The sequence below is a fragment of the Canis lupus genome, chromosome 8 (genome assembly GCF_003254725.2).
Source record: "Canis lupus dingo isolate Sandy chromosome 8, ASM325472v2, whole genome shotgun sequence".
NCBI classification, from domain to species: domain Eukaryota; kingdom Metazoa; phylum Chordata; class Mammalia; order Carnivora; family Canidae; genus Canis; species Canis lupus.
Genome location: NC_064250.1, coordinates 50,490,136 through 50,511,609, shown reverse-complemented (window position 1 = coordinate 50,511,609; position 21,474 = coordinate 50,490,136). Strand labels below are relative to the sequence as shown.

General features: G+C 39.1%; 1 protein-coding gene across 3 annotated transcripts in view; it reads left to right on the top strand.

Annotated features, from left to right (window-relative positions):
• The window catches only part of SPTLC2 (serine palmitoyltransferase long chain base subunit 2), a 109,423-nt gene that overhangs the window by 14,214 nt on the left and 73,735 nt on the right, over positions 1-21,474 (top strand). For all 3 annotated transcript variants that reach the window (XM_049113359.1, XM_025442492.3, XM_025442489.3), the window contains exon 2: positions 10,625-10,819. In XM_049113359.1, the coding sequence (XP_048969316.1) occupies positions 10,625-10,819 (195 nt within the window). The remainder of the gene's footprint in view (positions 1-10,624; positions 10,820-21,474) is intronic.

Below are 21,474 nucleotides of genomic sequence, written 5' to 3'. Positions count from 1 at the left end.
CGATCCCAGGACCCCAGGATCATGCCCTGAGCCAAAGGCAGATGCTCAACCACTGAGCCACCCAGGCATCCCCCTGGGGGCAGCTTTGATGTCTGAAAGTTATTTGTGCTGTTTTGGAATGTTAAAAAACTAAATAGGAAGAATGTCCATTTCTGGACATGTGAAATTAAATGGAGGGAGGGGTCAAGTTGTAAGCGATTTCCTAGGGCTTGCAGTACTGCTTAATGAGAGGGAAATGTGTAGACTGCTGTGTCCTTTGCCTTTTCTCGTTTTCAGTCATGCTCATGTTCCCAGGGGGCAGGGAGGGAATGTCCAGCAGACATTTTTGATTGATTACTAGACGCTATGTATAACAGATCTGCAGAGGCTCCAGTCCATGTTGTTTTCACCTTTTTTGTTCTTAGGTACTGTGTGGAGCTGAGCACCTGCCATCTAACTGGGAATGGAGCTGGGTGGGGACTGGGCTAAAGCTTTGAGTAGATTCAATCCACTCTGGGGAGGATTGTCTAATTTATGGGATCCAAGCATTTATTGCAGGCAGTTCCCTCTAGTATGACTTTATCTCCTAAGCATTGTAAGATTGTGGTTGATTTCAAGTCACCTTCTAGTCCAGCTCTGCAGCTACTCTAGCGTTTTGTAAGCGTCCTGTGCAGAAAGCTGGCCATGCACCTAGGCCTCTGCTAGAATTTAATCTATCACACCATCCTATAGAGCTATCATAAGTTCCACTGGTTTTTCTTTTTCTTGCAGAGTTCTTCTTCTTCTCCTTCTTCCTTCTTCCTTCTTCTTTCTTCTTCTTCCCCCTCCTCCTCCTCCTCCTCCTCCTCCTTCTTTCTTTTTTTTTTTTTTTTTAAGATTTTATTTATTTATCCTTGAGTGACACAGAGAGGCAGAGGGAGAAGCAGGCTCCGTGTAGGGGGCCCGATGTGGGACTCGATCCTGGAACTCCAGGGTCAGTCCCGGAGCCAAAGGCAGATGCTCGACCGCTGAGCCATCCAGGTGTCCCTTGGCAGAGTTCTCTTGCCTGTGGCAAGCCCAGTTATGATCATTCATGCTCACATTCTCCAAATATGACCAGGAGAGAAAATGACTAGTAATTTCAGCTCCCTAAGAAAAGTTTCTTCCCTCTCTGGGATTTTAGTATATCTTGCCCTCTTTGCTTTGCATGGAAGACAGTTCTTCAGTGTCTTTATTTTATTTTATTTTTAAAAATATTTTATTTATTTATTCATGAGAGACACAGAGAGAGAGAGAGGCAGAGACACAGGCAGAGGGAGAAGCAGGCCCCATGCAGGGAGCCCGATGTGGGACTTGATCCTGGGTCTCCAGGATCACGCCCTGGGCTGAAGGCAGCACCAAACCGCTGAGCCACCGGGGCTGCCCCTCTTCAGTGTCTTTAAAATTATTTCTTATTTTGAGTGCTCTATGTTTTATCTAGTTCTGTAAAATTGATGGCTTGCCTCTACCTATTAATTTTAACCTAAAAGTGTTTAATTTTTTTTGTTTTTATTGCTGTAATTGTGACATAAAAATAAAGTTGTTCAGATGGTATAGAAATTCTTTCTCTCCATGAAGTCTGAAGGTAGACTGGTTGCATTTGATAGGTTATGAGCTATCATCTTTGTTTTGTAATCTTTTAGGATGTTGTTTTTATTCACATTTCAGTCTTCAGCCACAGCTCCATTCCAAGCCACTGGCAGAAAGAGAAGCAGAAAGAGTGCAATTGCTGTTTTAAAGGATGTAATTCAGCCTCAGTACCTGTCCCTTCTGTTCACTTTCTATTGGCCAGAATTGCATCATGTAGCTGGCTACCTAGATGCTGGAGAGACTGGGAAATGTAGACTCTAGCATGGACCTAGCTAAAACTGAGGGATTCTGTTACTAAAGGGGTGATAGAATGTCCACAGAGAGCCAGTTAGCAGTCTCTGTCATAGTATGGTGTGAGGAAAAGCTCTAACCAGAGGTTTTTTTTTTTTTTTCTCAATAGTCCGTTTTTTAAAACTCTTGTATTAAATAATCTGTCACACCCCCTTGGTTTATGATTTTTCTACCATAGAAGAGTCTTGTTTAATGGTGAAGAGCATGTTCTCCACAGTTAGGCAAAGTTAGCAGACAAATATTGTCTGAATTTTGATCTGTGGTCTTCTCTTGCCCTTTTAAAAAATACTAGTTCTGATTTTTGTTTTCCTTTTTTGTTTTGTTTTTTTTTTTTAAAGATTTTATTTATTTATTCATGATAGTCACAGAGAGAGAGAGAGAGAGAGAGGCAGAGACACAGGCAGAGGGAGAAGCGGGCTCCATGCACCGGGAGCCCGACGTGGGATTCGATCCCGGGTCTCCAGGATCGCGCCCTGGGCCAAAGGCAGGCGCCAAACCGCTGCGCCACCCAGGGATCCCTGTTTTCCTTTTTTGGCCTATAATCATGTGTATTAATGAGAACCTGGAAGGAACTTAGTTATAGTAAGCAATGAGAATCTCATGTCCTTCAGTATAAGGAAGTACCACCTTATAATTTTGAACTAGGCAACCCTTATCCTAGAATAAAAGTGAAAAATATCCCAAATGCACTAACATGGCAGAGTTGGGAACCATATTTAAAAGTTTTGCTGAAGCTCTAAAAGTCTATAGGCCCTGTTAACATAAATACCCAGTTAGTAAGTGAACAAAAGAAGTTCTAAGAGATTTTAACATGGAATATGTATCTGTTAAATTTCTTTCATTTGAGGGGCTCCTAGGTGGCTCATCCATTTAAACATCTGACTTCAGCTTAGGTCATGATCCTTAGGGTCCTGGGATGGAGCCCCAAGACAGGGCTTTGTGCTCAGCAGGGAATCTGCTTGTCCGTTTGTACTTCCCCCAACTTGTGCTCTCTCTGTCTCTCAAATAAATACATAAGATCTTTAAAGAAAAAAGAAATACATTTCTTTCAGTTGATAGCAACAGAAACTGATTCTAACTTAACAAAAAGGTGAATTATTACAAGGATGATAGGCATGCAAAAAATAAAGGAGAGAGTGGGGTGGAAATGATGAACAATTTAGGAGTCAGACAGGAAATAGCACAGTACTTGGGACCTCAGCAGCAGGAGTTCACGGACCTTTTCTCTGGGATATTAGAGGTTGCATGTGCTTCAGACTCTTAACTTATTGAAATCATAAAGCCCCATGAGATAGGGTTGTTAGGTTCATTTTAACATAGGTGCTTATCCCTGTGTCAGTCAGCCAGGATCCAGGAATAGAGTCCTACTGCACATATGTGACCACCAGGGGCCTACCCACCCCATGTATCAGAGATTATCCACAGAGAAGGGAAATTGATGCAGACCAGGTTGCTTCTCAGTTGGTGTCCACTACAGAAAGAAGCAGTGTGGAGGGCATGGTGTTGCAGGCCCAGAACATGTCAGAGGTGGAAGAGAGCACAGATAAAGGAGAAGCATGTGTGGCAGAGCTGCTCTCATACTCAGATCTCCTGACTATTACATCTGTCTGTTATGCCATGATGCTTATCTGGAGATCGGGAAGTGCTGCAGAGGAGATGTGGGTGGCAAGGGAGAACGGTAACTCCGGGGCAGAACCTTACTGCCTGAGTGCACGGGAGGCCACTGAACTGAAAATGTGCCAGTGCATATATGCTTGGGCATCTCCAGTTTTGAGTTTTCAATTAGGAAAATAGTAATTAGGAATATATGTTTGCTTTACAGCTAGCTTTGGAAGCACTTTTCAGTCCATCCCATATGAGATGCTTTTTGACCAAACTGGAGAATTTATCCTGATTGCAAAATAAAAGGGGGGAGGACTCCCTGTTTTTCAAAAGTTGCCTGTGGGAACAAAGAGGACACTTCTGGAAATATACGTTCAGAGTGTGGCATAAGGTGTATCTAATTTAAACTCCTCAAATGTTACCAGTGATTTCTGAACTGCCAAATCCAGTGGCTTAACAGAGTAAGATAAACCATGCTCGGCCAACTATATGTTCAGGTGTGGAATAGCTTCTGTGACTGGGGCAAAGCTCCAAGCTATTTTCTTTAGTATGTGTGGTATGTAGTAGGGAGAGACTAGTACATTTCAGTAAAATTCCAAGAAAAAGCCATTTCAGCAGAACTAAGTTTAAGGAACAACAGAATATACCACTGGAAGTGAATGGGGTTCATTTAACAGAAATGGCGTGATGACAGTCCTTTGATTTGCCAAAGAATAATGGGTGGTCATACTGGACATTAACTTTTTTTAAATGTTCCAAAGTAACCACCAGATGGACAGGTTCTGTCACACTATGGTCACATTGAGTGGAAATGTCTATTTGCTTATAAAATCACGTTTATGTGATTTTTGTATTCCTATCAGAAGTGTGTGCTTTTGTTTTGCACTAATTACTTCCCCATTATTGCATCGTTACATAGATACTTATGTTCTTTCATGTCGGGATCATTCCATATATGTCAGTTTACAGTGTAATCAAAACTTACCCTTTTTTCTGTTCTGAAACTAGAAAGACAGTGCAACACATGATCTAGGACTTTTTTTTTTTTTTTTTGGCTATAAAGACATTATTAGGACAATTGGCAAATTGGTAAATATTAGTATCCTAAATATTAGTATTCTCTCAGTTTCCTGATTTTGATAATTGTTTCATAGTTAAGAGAAACATACTGAAGTATAAAGGTATATCATAACTGCCCCTGATTCAAATGGTTCATGAAGAAAATTCTCTATCATTGTTTCTACACACACACACACACACACACACACAATTACTTTTTCCTGAACCAATTGAGAATAGGTTGTATACATGATTTCCCTTTACCTTTTGTCTTAGTCAGTTTGGGCTGCTATAACAAAATAACCATAGATGAGGTGGCATAAACAACCAATATTTGTCACAGTTCGGGAAGTCCAAGATCACTTTGCTGGAAGATTGAGTTCTTGGTGAGGGCATTCTTCCTGGCTTGTAGATAGCCACTTTCTCATAGTGTGTTCACAGGGCCATTCTTCAGTGGAGATCTCTGCCTTCTCTTATGGGCACTAATCACTTTATGGGGCCCACCCTCATGACCTAATGTACATCTAATTACCTCCCAAAGGCCCTGCTTTGAAATACCATCACACTGGAAGTCTAGAGCTTCAATAAATGAATGATGTGGGGGTGGGGGGAGACAAACATTCAGCCTATAACATTCTGCCCATGATCCCCCTAAAATCATACTCTTCTTGGACACAAAATACATTCAGTCTACCTTAATGACTTCAAAAGTCTTAACTCATTCTGGCATCAGCTCTATAAAGTCTATATAGTCTGAAGTCTTATTTAAATATCATCTACATCTGATACGAGTGAAACTCAAGATACAATATAGCCTGAGACAGTTTCTCTCCAGCTGTGAGCTTGTGAAGCCATGTAAGTTATGTGCATCCAAAATATTATGGTGGGACAGGCAGAGGACAGACATTCCCATTCCAAAAGGGAGAAATCAGAAAGAAGAAAGGGGTGATGGGTCCCAACCAAGTCCAAAATTTAACACGGGAAATTCCATGAGCTCTTAAGGTTCAAGAATAATCCTTTTTGGTTTGATGCTATGCCGTCTGGATCCTTTGGGATGGGGATCGCTTTCCTCCACCCTCTATGCTTCAGGCTGCCTTTCCAAGGCACCTATCTATTGATTCTATCTGAAGTGATGGTCCTGCCACCTTTGAAAGTGAGAAGGGTATCCTGATGATCTCTAGATTGTCTTTGGAATTACTTTTTCTTATCTTGAAAATAACACACATTCACAGCCAAATAGCTCTGTGGTCTAGCTTTGTAGGATCTAAGAATTCCTAATAGCCTGTATGTAGCACACAGTTTCAAGCATCAGGTGGTTCTACAAGACTTGTTATGAAATCTATAGTAATCTCTTGCTCTCTTCTACTCTTTTTTCCATCTTCTTTTTGGTGTTTACCTCCACATTCTAAAGTGTTTATTTTTTCTTGACTTTTCACAGTGGACATTATTTATTATTGCCTTATTACTGTTAGAAGATTTGCGCTCCTTCTAGGAGAGGATTCTTGTTGGAAAGATTGTGGCAAGAAGTTTGATGTGACTAGAAATATAACTGGGGTGTGGGGAGTGTCTTGGTGGCAGGGAGACCAGGCAGGAAGAGGAGGGTATTGCAATGGTCCAATGAAGGAAGAGGCACTGAGAGGTTTTTTTTTAAAAATTGATGAATAACATATTCAGGTTAGTGCATAAAATATATCATGCTCCGTGACTTTTTACCTGTGTGTGTACTATGTCTCTAGTACCTGTCTCAAGATGTAGAACATTTCCAGCCTCCTTTAAATTCCTGGTGCCAAAAAATAAAAAATAAAATAAGAAATAAATTCCTGGTGCCCCAAAATGAGATCTTGAACTAAGGCACAGAAATTCATTACTGGTTCTAGAATGAAGTCCAAAAATGAGGTGGGGTTAAAGATGACTCCAAACTTGGGAGACTGGGTAGACTGGGTGATGATGTTGCCAACCAGGTGGGTAATACAGGAAGATAATCTGTTTTAATTGAGGGAGGAGTTAAGATGGTGAGAGAAGGTCAGCTTTAGACTTATTGATTTGGGATGTCCAAATGGAACTTATAGGTGGCAGGCAGAAACGTAAATTTGGAGTTCTGAGGAAAATTTGGAGTTGATGTGTAGATTTGTACACACTTACCAGCGTTTACAGTCTGTTTGAGAGCTAGCAAATAGATGAAAAAATTCTCTAGAGAGGCTGTAGAGACCTGAGGTTATGATTAGAGGCATATATTGCTTTTATTAACTGTGTTTTAGTCCAAATAGTGAATAAAATCAGTGAGAAAATTCAGTTTAAACATTTTTAAAACAAAATGATAAATGAAAATTCAGTAATGTGTGCTCTTTTAAAAATGAAAAATCAAATTGGTTCAGAGGGTTATAAGTAAGAAGTAGGCATTCTACCTCCATTCTGCTCCCCACTCCGATCTCTGTGTCTCCTTCCAGATGATTTTTAGTACATATGTGTTATGTTTATGGTTTTCTTGATTATACCTTTCCATTATTGCTTTAGTTAAGAGTCTTTTTTTCTGGCTGTTTCATGTATGGTGGACAGCCTACAGGCATGTGAACCGAATGGCTTATTAGTTTGATTACCCCCCCCCCCCTTCTTGTAATGTGTTTTATGCTGGTGTACTTTTTAATCTTGACCGCAAAAAAATTTCTTTAGCCTTTTTTTCTTTCGCATTTTCTTGAAAAAAAATTACTTTTCAAGCTAACATATCTTGGTCTTTGGAGTATTTAAATATTCCCTTGATTAATAATACTAGCACCATTACACTCTTGTTTGTTTAATGTGAGCAAACTGACAACTTTTTTTTAACCTGGAGAGAATGATAAGCTAATATTTTTCTTGATTGCCTAGTTGACACTAATTCTTGTTAGAATGAATGAAAGGCCTCTTAAGAGCCCTCTTGCTCGGTGAATCCGAGATATGAAATACACTGAAAGAGTTTGTAGCCTATGTTTTGTTTAGTGTTAATTAGGTCTCCAATGTAGTTGAGTCAAAGGTATTATTATTTTTTTGAGTCAAAGGTATTAGATGTGGGTTCTAGAAATGTCCTACTATTAATTGTGTAATTATTGTAACTTGTTTAAGCCCTCTGTTACAGGGTACTTATTGTTGAAAGAGCAAAAAGCATACTGTGTATTTTCATTCATTCAACAAATACTTATTGAGCTCCTATAAGGTACCGCTTTCTGTGATACTAATAGTATTAAAAGGAAATATTATGAGTATTTACTATCTGTTAGCACTTAATACTATCCTGAGTGCTAGGTGTAGGATAATGAGCAAAGTAAGCCTGGTGCTTTCCCTTATGGAACATTATACATGTATAAGATGGTGATACTATTATTTTTATTTGAATCATGTCAGAAATAAAATTTGGCATCAGTAGTTGAGTAACAAGTGATTTTCTTCTCTCTGAATTCTAAGACTTTGTCAGCTATCAGATTTGCATATCAGTTGGCCTATACATTCTCACCCTGAATGATCAGAGTGACCTGTGTTTTGACTGAGACTCTTTTCCAAAAGTTATTTCATAGTTGAATCTCAGTTCCTTAAAATGCAATTAATTTAAAGTGACACTGTGATAGAATCACAATATTTAAAAGCAAACTAATGATTTAACTTCCTCCTTCCTAGACAGTCCAGCCAACTATATGAAAATACTTGGTTGTGCTGGTTTGGGTGTGTCTCAGATCAAGGCGGATATCTTTTAAAGAGATCCACCCACAGCATTCCTGACATATAAATCTGTCACACGTTTGTTAGAAACTTAGAGCTCTGAAAATTGCCTTCCTTTTTATTAGTATGTTCTATTGAGAGAAAACAATTTCAGAGCTAAAGAGAGTTGGTTACTGGAATTAAATACAGCGTTCTTTTAGATAATAGTTTTTTAAAGAGATGATCAGAATATTATTTTTGTTGTGTTTTTAGCGTCTGATTTTGTTTTGTCCAGCTTAATAGCTTGTGTATATGCTGTATTGCTAATTTTTAAACAATCTCTCATCTTCAGTTATTGGCTCATTTCTAGCTATTCTGTTCTAAACACATTGCATGCACCTTGCTCCTGCATAGAAGTTTAAGTAGTAAACATTGATACCGACTTCTATTCCTTTGAGTAAGAAATTGTTGAAGACGTACATCAATTTTACAAATAGTTTTCAGGAGTTCTTTAGCTCATCAAATTGAAGCAGTGCCAACAGATTCCAAGTATCATGCCTATCTGAAAGCCTTTCCTTTGTCAAGAATAACTTTCTTTTCCAGCTGTTCTAACTTGCAGTATTCAGGTAGCTTTCCCAAAAGTAATATTATTGGGATATAATATTAAAAAATATATTTAACTTTTGGATCAAGTTGTCTGAGAGGCCAGGAAGGAATCTTATTCCTTTGGGGCTTTTCATAATGCTAGTGCAGTGCTCAAATTGAAAATGTATTCCAAAAAAAAAAAAGAAAAGAAAATGTATTCCTAGTAAATTGTGAATGAGCATCCTCACTGCAGTTGGCTGTTTCAAAGTTAAGATTAAAGTTATTACACAAACTTCTCTGATGAGATTTTTCTATAAAACAAGATTTCCATTAAGATTGGCCAAAACAGAGAGAGCTTTAAACTATGAGATCAAAAGTGCAGTATGGCTGTATATTAATTCAGGTATCCGAAGGATGAAACCAGGGATAATCTTAGAGTGGAAATGGATACTTAAGGCAAGATGAAGGGGGACAGAACGATTTCATGACAGTTACTGATCACTCTTAACTGTTTTTCTCCTTATGTTGCATTCCACTTTCTACTTCTGTAGAGTGCTGGACCACTCTTACGTAAGCATTTTACTTTTGCGCAGAATTTATTTGTGTTACCACAACAAAGGCTGTTAATAAACCACATATTTCCATGGGGCCTGGTGCTGGTTATTATTTGGCATACAAGGGCTGGTGGCTTTAAGACTATAGAGCAGGGAGGGATCCCTGGGTGGCGCAGCGGTTTGGCGCCTGCCTTTGGCCCAGGGCGCGATCCTGGAGACCCGGGATCGAATCCCACATCAGGCTCCCGGTGCATGGAGCCTGCTTCTCCCTCTGCCTATGTCTCTGCCTCTCTCTCTCTCTCTCTCTGTGACTATCATAAATAAATAAAAATTAAAAAAAAAAAAAAAAAGACTATAGAGCAGGGAAAAAAAAAACTGTATAGCAGGAAAACATAAATATTTTAGTTTATCCTAGGACTGATTCACTTTTGCTACTTCATTTGTAAGCTAATTTAATACTTCTCAAGATAGGCTTTTTTTTTTTTAATTCTTTTTTTTTTTTTTTAAGATTTTTAAAATTCATTCATGAGAGCCAGAGAGAGAGCGGCAGAGACACAGGCAGAGGGAGAAGCAGGCTCCACGCAGGGAGCCCGACGACGTGGGACTTGATCCTGGGACTCCAGGATCACGCCCTGGGCTGAAGGCTGCACTAAACCGCTGAGCTACCCAGGCTGCCCCCCCCTTTTTTTAATTCTTTTTTTTTTTTTGGCTTTTCTTCGTTGATTCATTTTTTTATTTGCTTTATTAGAACAAAGGAAATTATATATACTCCAACTATAGTGTTTCAGGATCTATTTCATAAAACCAAATAATGATAGAAATGAATGTTACGCATTGTTCTTAGGTATTTCCTTCTGTTTTTCTTTGCAGTTTATCTAAAGTATAGATACAACTTATATTTCTTTTTTCCTTTTTAAGATTATGTATTTATTTATTCATGAGAGACACAACCGCAGAGACAGAGGCAGAGGGAGAAGCGGGCTCCCCTCAGAGAGCCTGATGGGGGACTCCGGGATCACACCCTTAGCCTTCTTAGCCGAAGGCAGACACTCACCACTGAGCCCAGGCATCCCTAACTTAAAAGATTTCTGTGTTTTCGTTTTGTTTTATATAAGATTTCTGTTTTTCTTTTTTTTTAAATTATGCCTTGTTTAGATCTTAGTGGATTTTTTTGACTATTAGAGAATTCTGAAGTTATATACATCTGTTAGGAATTAGATTTTAAGTAGTAACCTTTTTCTTGGGATCGGAATAAATGTTTTTAACTTCCTTTTTAGATCCATCATGTTACACAAAATGGAGGACTTTACAAGAGACCATTTAATGAAGCTTTTGAAGAAACACCAATGCTGGTCGCTGTGCTTACTTATGTGGGATATGGTGTACTCACTCTCTTTGGATATCTTCGAGATTTCTTAAGGCATTGGAGAATTGAAAAGTGTCATCATGCAACAGAAAGAAAAGAACAACAGGTAATTGTTAAGAGTCTTTGATTCTGTAAACGGAAGCCTTTTATAGACATTCTGGTATTCTCTCTCTCTTTTTTTTTTTTTTTTTTTTTTTAGAAATTTGGATACATCTTAAAATAAAAATATTCCAGATGCAGTTAAATGAAAACGTTTCACAAAGAAAGTGGAAAACAAGATTAAGGCATGGAGAAATCAAAGCATTTAACATACTTCTTTATTTTTTTTATTTTTTAAAGATTTATTTATTTTAAAGATTTATATTGTGTGCTCATGCATGTGCGCTGAGGAGAGGAGGGGCAGAGGGAGAGGGAGAAAGAGAATCTCAAGCAGACTCCCTGCTGAGCACAGAGCCCTTTGTGGGGGTTATTGGACTCTGTCCCAGGACCTGGAGGTCCTAAGAGTTGGGCACTCAATCCACTCTGTCCCAGGACCTGGAGGTCCTAAGAGTTGGGCACTCAATCAACTGAGCCACCCCGATGCCCCCACATTGAACATATTTCTAATTTAATTGTCACAAGAGTCTATTCCTGTTTGATGAATGAGAAAGCAAAAATTCACAAGTTAAAATAACATTTCCTGAGTTGCTTAGTGTCAGAGCTGGGATACAGACATGGGTCTGTCAAATGCCAGAAGCCATGTTCTTTATGTTTGTGGTATAGTGCTATATCCTAAGTTGTGGCTCTGATCTTCTGAGAAGATAAAAAAAGTTCTGGAGAACTCATGATGTGTTTTATTATAGACACATGATATATAGATGTTTGGCTCACAGATCAGCTCCTTTCCCCAAACAAGCCTGAAAACAAAATATGGCTGAGCTCTCTGTTCCTGGAAAAAGAAAAAAAGGCAAAAATCAATCTTGTTTTAGTAATTATGAACAGAGATGGTAATAGTTGTCTTGGGGTGGGGGAGCGGAACCTCACTTCACTTTTTTCTGTATACTCCTTTGCACCTCTAGAGTCTGTACAGTATACATTCTATTCTCAAGAATAAATAAAATTAGAGTGAAATGCCTGGTTTTTCTAAAAACAAACTTGTTTGTTCTTGGCATGTGAAGTATGGAGAGGTTATCTTCTAGCCCAAGGAATACACTAAAGAAGGGCTTCAGAAGTTTTTTTGGTCCATAATACCTCTCATTTTTGTGGGGTGTTAGAGAGGCAGGCTTGGTGGCAGTAAGGTCACCAATGAGAGAGGAGCCATTAGATACTGGAATGGATGGTGGTCCTATGGGAGAGAAGGGAGCGTCTAGAAAACATGGGGAAAGAAAGGACCTTGTTCAAGGTCCTTTGCTAGAAAGCCAAAACCAGTCAGTGTGGGAATCAAAGATTCTGGTTCTTGGAGAACCTAGAATCCAGGCTCTCTTCTCTCTCATCTCAGCCATTCTGTACCCTTTCCAGCCCCAGCCCCAGCACCACAAGTTGGTCCTCTTTCTTATTGCCCTGAAATACCTACAAGCTGTCTCATCAAGAAGGTATTTCTTGAATACCAAACACAAGCAAAGCCCTGTATTCAGAACTTGGTCCAGTAGGCCAAACTAGTTTTCATCATTGAAATTTTTTGCTTCTCTTATTTTTCTACCCTTGTACATCCCAAATAGACTCTGTGGCTGGAGTGTATCAACAGTATGTTGATTTTGTCATCTCTCAGGTATGGCTTACTTATTATAAGTTATAGGTTACTGTATGCTTATGGGGTTGTATGGAATTACAGTTACTGGTTTACAGGCCAGTCTTCCTGTCAGACTGAGTTGATGGTGGTTGTGACTGATGGGAACTAAAATTTTATTCACATATTCAAATGAGAAAATCTTTATTTATAGGGACCTCTCCTAGTGTGAACACACTGTAGAGACCTAACATGGGAAGGTGGGAGCCAGGGGTGCTAATTGTGATGTGGAGAGCATTCCTGGCTGAGGGGATGGTGTAGGCAAAGGCATTAGGGATGTTTGGGAGAACCTGGAATGTAGGTGTATGAGAGATTGTGTTTTGAATGTCAGATAAGAAGTTTGGCAGGCAGTGAGGAGTCTGGGCAGTTTTTGAGCAGGGGTGTGACAGGAGAGTTTTCATAGCTGGTGTTCTGTCAAAGTGGGATGAAGAATGAATGAAACAATGGAGTTGCATCCAAATTACAAGAGTATGTTATATTGGAACTTGTTTTATGCTTCCAGAAGGTGAATTGATTCCTGAGTTATTGGGGCTGCCTGTGTTCTTGACTTTTGTGTTCAAGTATGGAACATAGGGATTTTATTCTTAAGTAGCTTCTAAAGTTGAGAAAACATAACTCTTCAAATCTAACAGGTCTTTGCAAAGCCCTTTACAGGTAAATAGTGTTTGAATTGTGGCAGATACAGAACTGAGTAGCATCGAGTTAATCAGGAAATAATTCTCGGAGGAAGTAATAGGAGGAAATATGTGGGATAGTGGGGGATATTTGCTTCTACAGTTTGTTTAGAAGACTACTATTTTTTTTTTTAATTTTTATTTATTTATGATAGTCACACAGAGAGAGAGAGAGGCAGAGACATAGGCAGAGGGCGAAGCAGGCTCCATGCACCGGGAGCCCGACGTGGGATTCGATCCCGGGTCTCCAGGATCGCGCCCTGGGCCAAAGGCAGGCGCGGAACCGCTGCGCCACCCAGGGATCCCTAGAAGACTACTATTTTATTCAAATTCATTTCAATAGGATTTTCACAGTAGATAACATTAACAGTTAAGCCAGCTGAATTCTACCATTTTCTTATAAAAATTCAGCTTTTAGAGGGAAGGAAGCTCACTCAGTCTTGTGATAGAGCATGTTTGTTTTCTGTTGCTGGATTAAATGTAGTGAGAGGAATATGCAAATTTTAAGGTGTTACACTGGGAGAGATGAGGGAAAGTGGTTGCTTAGGATCATAAAATGCAAATATAATGTTGCCACTTCCTCATTTCACTGAATGAATGGTGTTTATAACCACATCCTTACTTTCTTCCTCATTCCATTATAAAAGAGAGTCCATTTTAACTATTTATGCTGGTTCTTCATGTTGATTTGGGTAGAACTGAATCCCATGGTCCCACTATAAAGATAAGTTAGGAGTGCCTGGTGGCTCAGTTTAAGTGCCTACCTTTGGCTTTGTTCATGGTCCTGGGGTCCTGAACCCCCCCTCCCCCCCATCGCATTGGGTTCCCTGTTCTGCAGGGGGTCTGCTTCTCCCTCTCCCTCTGCCCCTCCCCCCAACTCCAGCACTTGCGCTCTCTCTCAAATAAAATCTTTTAAGAAAATAAAGCTAACAATAAGTTAGCAAAAAATTTAAAAACTTAAAAAATAAAGATGAATTAGCCTGAGTTCTATGTAAATTGCAAAAAATTCTTTGAATTCTTTACTACTTGATCCTCTGTTATTAATGTTGTTTTGGATGAGAATGTTGTTTTTTCCAGTCTGTGGTCTGTTTCTTTTTTATGTGAGGTGAAACTAGTACTCCAGAAACATGTATGTGATTAGATAAAGCAAAAGGTTGAATTTAAAATGTTCTAATCTAGATAGGAAATAACTAGAAGTCTAAGGAGTAAATTATGGTATGTAGTTAGCACGCACTTACTAAGCTTAAAGTTTTGCCTCTACAGGTTTGTTCATGGTCCCATATTCAAAAATGGGAGGGGTAGGTTATTGGAAAGGGACATTATTTTATCCATCTCCTGATATGTTTAATTTTCAAGATACAAAAGAAGGAAACTGATTGAAGTGTATTAATAGGAATTTCTGGAAGGATTTTATTCTTAATCTCCTTCAAAAAGTAGTCTGAGAATATTCTGATTAATTGTCATTTTAGCAATATCTTTGGAAACTATTAACGTAGTACAATTACTTGATACAGAAGCTGATGGATTATCAGTTGGTTTGTCTTTTTTAGTTCTGGGGATTTACAGAGAGCTCTATTTACCATTGTTTTGTGGTGTGTTTGGAGACCTGGACAGCAGACCTCTATTTTTTTAATAGCCTCATTGAGATATAATTTATATATCATAAAGGTCACCTGTTTAAAATGTATAATTCAGTTTTTAGTGTTACAGTTGGCCCTTGAAAAATGTGGAGGTTAGGGGTGTTGACCCCTTCCCCCATGCTGTTGAAAATTTGTATATAAGTTTTGACTCCCCTAAAACTTAACTACTAACATCCTGATTGACCTGAAGCCTTGCTGATAACATAAACAACACATATTTTTTAAGTTCTATATATTATATACTGTATTCTTACAATAAAGCAAGCTAGAGAAAAGAAAATGTTATTGAGAAAATTATAAGGAAAATACATGTATAATGTAACTGTAAATATTGGAAAAAAATCAATGTGTAGGTCGATCTGCACAGTTCAAACATATGTTCAGGGTCAACTGTATTTTCTTTTTTTGTTTTTGTTTTTTTGAAGATTTTATTTGAGAGAAAGTTTGAGAGACAGAGCAGGAGCAGGGTGAGGGACAGAAGCAGGTTCCCCACTGAGCAGGACACCACCTCCCACCCTCACCCCCACTCCACCCCACCCCATATGGGGCTGCATCCCAGGACCTCAGGATCATGACCTGAGTATAAGGCAGATGCTTAACCAACTGAGCCACCCAGGCACCCCGGGTCAACTATATTTTCACGAGTGTGTACAACCAGCACCATAATCTAATTTTATAACATTTATATCACCTGAAAAAGAAACCCCATACCCATTATCAGTCACTCATTACTCCCCCTCATCACCCTAGGCAACTACTACTCTACTCTCTGTCTCTAGATGTTTCATATAAATGGGATCATACAGTGTGTGATCTTTTGTGTCTGATACTTCTAATTTGGCATAATGTTTTGAGGTTTGTCCGTGTTATAGTAGATTTCAGTAATTCATTCCTTCTTAGTGCTGAATCATATTCCATTGCATAGAACAGTCATCTATTTTTATTTATTTTTTTTAAGATTTTATTTATGTATTCATGAGAGACACAGAGAGAGGCAGAGACACAGGCAGAGGGAGAAGCAGGCTCCTCACATGGAACCCAATGTGGGACTCGATCTCCGAACTGAGATCACACCCTGAGCCAAAGGCAGACGCTCAACTGCTGAGCCACCCAGGTGTCCCTATTTTTATTTACTCTAGTGATTTCTTACTGGTACAAACTTGTATCCCAAATAAACCTTTTTAAAGAGTTTTATAGTAGATAACAACTATATCCTTTTGCACTGGTGACATAAGTAGATCTGCAAAAGTTTCCCTGTCATCTATGGGGCTTTGGGGCTTTTTTGTTTGGAGCAACAGAGTAGCTTATTTTTAGCAAGGCTTTTTTTTTGGGTGGGGAGGGGCTTTTGAATCTTTAGGCTTTTATTATTTTTACTAGTGAGAATATGTAAGTTTAAAGATGTGGTGCCCTGTCTGATATCCTAAGTCATTCCAAGTTTAAATTGAGTACCATTAGAGTCCTAAACTGGTAAACTGATTTAAAATATTTATCAAGGGATGCCTGGGTGGCTCAGCGGTTGAGCCTTTGGCCCAGGGCATGATTCTAGGATCTGGGATCGAGTCCCACATCGGGGTCCTCGCAGAGAGCCTGCTTCTCCCTCTGCCAATGTCTCTGCCTGTGTGTGTGTGTGTGTGTGTGTGTGTGTGTCTCTCTCATGAGTAAATAAATAAAATCTTAAAAAAAAATAGAAATTTATTAAAAAAATAAAATGTTTATCAAAATGAAGAAATAAAGTTTAAAAAATAATAGAATTTATAGGTTCTTTTAAAAAAAAAGATTTATTTATTTATGATAGACATAGAGAGAGAGGCAGAGACACAGGAGGAGGGAGAAGTAGGCCCATGCTGGGAGCCTGACGTGGGACTCGATCCCGGGACTCCAGGATTGCGCCCTGGGCCAAAGGCAGACGCTAAACTGCTGAGCCATCCAGGGATTCCCGAATTTATAGATTCTTAAAGGCTACCCATAAACCCTCAACAGTTTTTAGACCCCGCCCCCCCAAAAAAAAAAACAGTTCTTAGACCCCAGTTTAAGAAATTTTATTGATGTTTCCTTACAAGCTATCTTTTGTTTTTATATATGTTTCTTATGAAAGCATTTTGAAAATACCATGACAACTTTGGTAGTAAATAACTGAAAATGTAAAAAAGAGCAGTTCGCTCTACTTAAATCTGGCCATCCTGTGGAGCTTGTTAGAGACAGCATGTGATGACTGGTCCCGTACTCTTGCTCTTACTTACTACACATTCAGTTTTGACCATTGGGAGTCTGGTAAATCAGTTTTGCATCCATTTGTCCTGTACCAGATCATTCCCAGTAACATAGACATGTTTTTTTTTTCCCCATCTTGAAAACGAGCTTTCTCTTGATCCTTTCTCCTCCATCTACTGCTCCGTTTTTTCTAACTTTTTTTTTTTTTTTTTTAAAGTAAGGTCTGTACCCACTGTGGGCTTGAACTCACAACCCCAAGATCAGAGGTCCCATGTTTTACTGACTGAACCAGCCAGGAACCCCTCTGTCTTCCTCCTAGAGTAAAATTCTCCGATAGAGCTGCTTCTGGTGTCTTGCACCCCATTCTTTGCTGAACTCACTCCAGTCAGGATTTTGCCCCTACCACTTCAACTAAAACAATTTTTCTCAGGATCACCCCTGACACCTGTGTTGCAAAATCTCATATTCCTTACTTGGTCTTTACTTTGTTTAGCCTGCCAGCAGCAATTGACACAATCGATCATTCTCCTTCTGGAAGCACTTTGCTTACTTAGTTTTCAGGCATTGTAATTGCCTGGTTTTTGTCCTGCCTCTGTTTTCTTTCATTCCCTCTTGCTAGATCCTTCTCATCAGCCCAACTTCTAAATGTTGATATGGATGTGACATTGGCTTCATCCTTAGTCCTCATTTTATGTGTACGCATTCCTTTGGGGATTTCATCCATTATCGTGGCTTTTGGTACCTCTGTATGCTGATAAGTTCCAAATTTATATCTTTAGCACTGACTTCCTCATTGAATTCTACATAACTGCCCATTTGACATCTCCACACAGGCATCTCAAACTTTACATGTCCAAAGCTAAGCTGACGTTCATTGCCTCCTGACCAGCTGGATAGCTTCCTGATCTCTATGGATGACAATTCTTTTCTGCCATTGCTTAGGCTGAAAACCATAGTGATATCCTTGACTCTTCTTTCTGTCACACACCATGTGTAACCCATCAGGAAATCAAGATTCAGCTACTTATCAACCTCCATTATCACCTAGACATCATCTCCTGCTTAGTGTCTTGCTCGTTTGCTCCTGTCACACTGGCCTTTTGCCGTTCCTTGAACACAAGTACACTCTTGCCCCATTGCTGTTGCACTGTTTACCTGTCAGATGGTCAAATGGATAGTTCTCTCCCTTCCTTTTCCTTTATTCTACTCTGGCCACCCTAGCTAAATTTTAGTTTGGCTCCGGCAGTTTATCTCCCCCTTCCTTATTTGATTTTTGTTTCCATTAGCATTTTTCACTGTTTAACATACCTTATATTTTATATATTTGTCTCATGTAATATCTGTCTCTTCCACCAAAATATAAATTCCACAAGGGCAGAGATTATTGTTATCTTTTTGTTTACTGTTATATGCCAAGTGCCTAGAACAGTGCTTTGCATTTATTAGACTTTCAGTAAATGTTTAAGTTAATAATATGAGGAGTGGTGGTAATAACAATGAGTGTTGAGTCTTTTGAATTTAAGTATTCATAGCATTGTGTATGTGTGTACACATATGCACATACACACAGATGACTCAGTTTAAGATCTAAGAAAACAGGGGATCCCTGGGTGGCTTGACGGTTTGGCGCTTGCCTTTGGCCCAGGGCGCGATCCTGAAGTCCCGGGATTGAATCCCACGTCGGGCTCCCGGCATGGAGCCTGCTTCTCCCCCTGCCTGTGTCTCTGCCTCTCTCTCTCTCTCTCTCTCTCTCTGTGTCTATCATGAATAAATAAATAAATCTTAAAAAAAATCTAAGAAAACAGCTGTCTTTAATTTTGAAATGTCATTACATGTCTTCAGTTTCAGTGATTGAGAGTTTTGAAGCATCCTGATCTTTGCCAGATACATAAGTACCTTAGCACCATCAGACAAAGTAGATTTTCTTGTTATCAGATCTTTACGCTAAGTAAATTGGGATCCATATTGTTGAGTCAGGCACTCAACAAGCTGTGGCACATAAACCTTTCAGAAGAAATTGTAAGTCATGGAAATGTATGGGCATAGACTTTGGAATGAAAAGGCCTCGATCAGTTCCTGGCTCTGCCCCTGGCTTGTTCCCTAACTGGGAAAGCCATTTTGCCTTTCTGGAGTGGGAATAGTATCTTCTGTTAAGAAGGTGCAGGGATATTTATGAGCAGATATATGTAATGCTGGACATAAGTATTATAAGTACTCAAATGGGAACTCTTGCTGCTGTTGTGATTATCATCATATTTACACATCTATGTTGGGCCAGAATTGCTCTTGACAACCATGGACAATTGTTATAATAAAGTCAACTTCTCAAAGTGGTAGCACTCAGCCTTTTCCACTGTGATCCTGAAGTCTAGATAGGCACTAGAATAGGTGGTACCTATTTATTTTAAATAGTATAGAATGTTTTTTAAAAGACTCAACCTCAACCAATAAAGGATATTTATTGGCTAATTATTAAGCTCCAGACTACTTTTGGTAAGGTCTTCAATGATCCTGAATTAACAAATCCATGAATTTGAATTTTTCTGTTTGAGGCCACTGGTAGAAGTCACTTACCCAGGGACTTCACACTCAGCAGTCCAGGGTATAGTTTCAACTAGTTATTATTTTCTATTTATCATATATATCTGCTAGTATATGGGGTTTGTGGACAAGGTCTTCAGGAAACATGTGCATGAGGAGTACATCAAGTTCAAACAGTGCATGAAAGTTATTTGTATTTGACTCTATCATTGCCACTCACCCACCAGTTAAGTATATTTTGCCTGGGCAAGTATCCCTGTAGAGTGCTTGTTACATTGTATTGTAACTTCATTTGTGTGCCACTCCACTCCACTAAGAGATCTTGGGAGTGTAGAGGTTGTGTCTTACTCATTTTTATCCCCAATGCCTAGATTAGTGCCTGGAAAGGACAGCTCAGTAAATGTTTGTTCAGTGACTGAGCAAACAAGTAGTAGGTCGGCCCTGACTGAAATCATTTTGCAGTGACTAAACTGTGGAGGAGGAAGAGGGGGGTGGGTATGTGGAGTGGGATGGGGGCCAGGGTGGGAAGGGGGAGGGTAGCAGTAGTGGGGGTGTCACAGTTTGCAGAGAGAACCCTCGTGTTCTTCATTATATCCCAGGTCTGGTAGAAGTATTTAGAAAAGAGTATTTGAATGAAATAAATGAAGAGACAAGTCCTCTAGTATAACCCTAAGTCCTTGAAAATTTAAACTGTATATTTTTGGAAAAAGACACTCACCCTTGTTGCATAGAACAGGAACCCTGAATAGTGATCCCTTTCCATCCCCATTCTTACTTCGTTGCTAATAAGCAGCAGGGAGTTTGGATAGCTGCCTTTCAGCTCTCTCCACCAAACCTTCTAACTGCAGTCATACTGGTACCCTGGCCATGAGTCCCTCTCTTCTGCCATTCCATCCCACCTGCTTTTTGATCTCTAACATTGCTCACTGTGGCAACTTCTCTATCACTCTGTGCAAGTCTGTTCCCATCTCAGGAACTTCCTTGTTCTCCCATTGTAACAATGAGCTGAGCTGATGAGTTGAGCTGCGAGCTCCCTGATGTTGGCAGTCTCTGTTGCAAAGACTGGAGCCCCTCTCTCCCTTCCCAGCCACACCACTAGGTCACTGGTTCCCCAGAACTCTACTTAACTTTAGCCTGCAGCCTTTTTTTTGATATTGGGGTTTGGTAAGACTTCTGGTAGGTGGGACCAGACTCGTAAGTGTTTTCTGATGTTTATATAATGTATACAAAAATAATACTCTTTGTTGCTACTAAAAATTTGTGATGGAGCCTTTCTCTTGGGGGTTTAAGTTAATACCTTTAATATTAATGTGCAGTGTTTAGAAAAGTTATAAAGAAATAAAATTTAGAAGAGTTAGTACTCTTTACCCTATTTGATATTAATAGAAAAGGATTGGCGACAACTGTTTTGGGTTTTTTTTTTGTTTTTGTTTGCTTTTTTTCCTTTAGGCAAAGAAATGCATAGTGAATAGTAGCTAAGGAAAAGTCCCAAATTAGAATTTAGATGTCTTTGTTCTAGTTTTCATTCATTTGATATTCTTGTTAGAAGTGGAGACTATCAAAAAGGACATATCAGTTAAGTAGTAAGTTTCCAGTTGATAGACACATTATTTATGGATATTTTCTCTTAAGGAAATGTCAATGTTAGAATCAGTTGTGAGATGAGGGTGTCAGGTGCTGCACATTCCTAAGAGTACTTTCTGACTTTGCTCAGCTTGATGTAAGATTTTATCTGCTGTGAGGCTTATTTAGTAGAGTCCAATGACATAGAAGGTTATTAATTATAAAATTATATGAAATCTTATTTAGCAATGAAAGTCTTTCAAAATAAGGCTTAAACTTGAATGTTTCTGATTAGCTTATTTAACGTAAGTCCAGATCTCAGGGCTAGAAGTTTAGCAGTTTGCTAACTATAGTAAAACTATAGTAG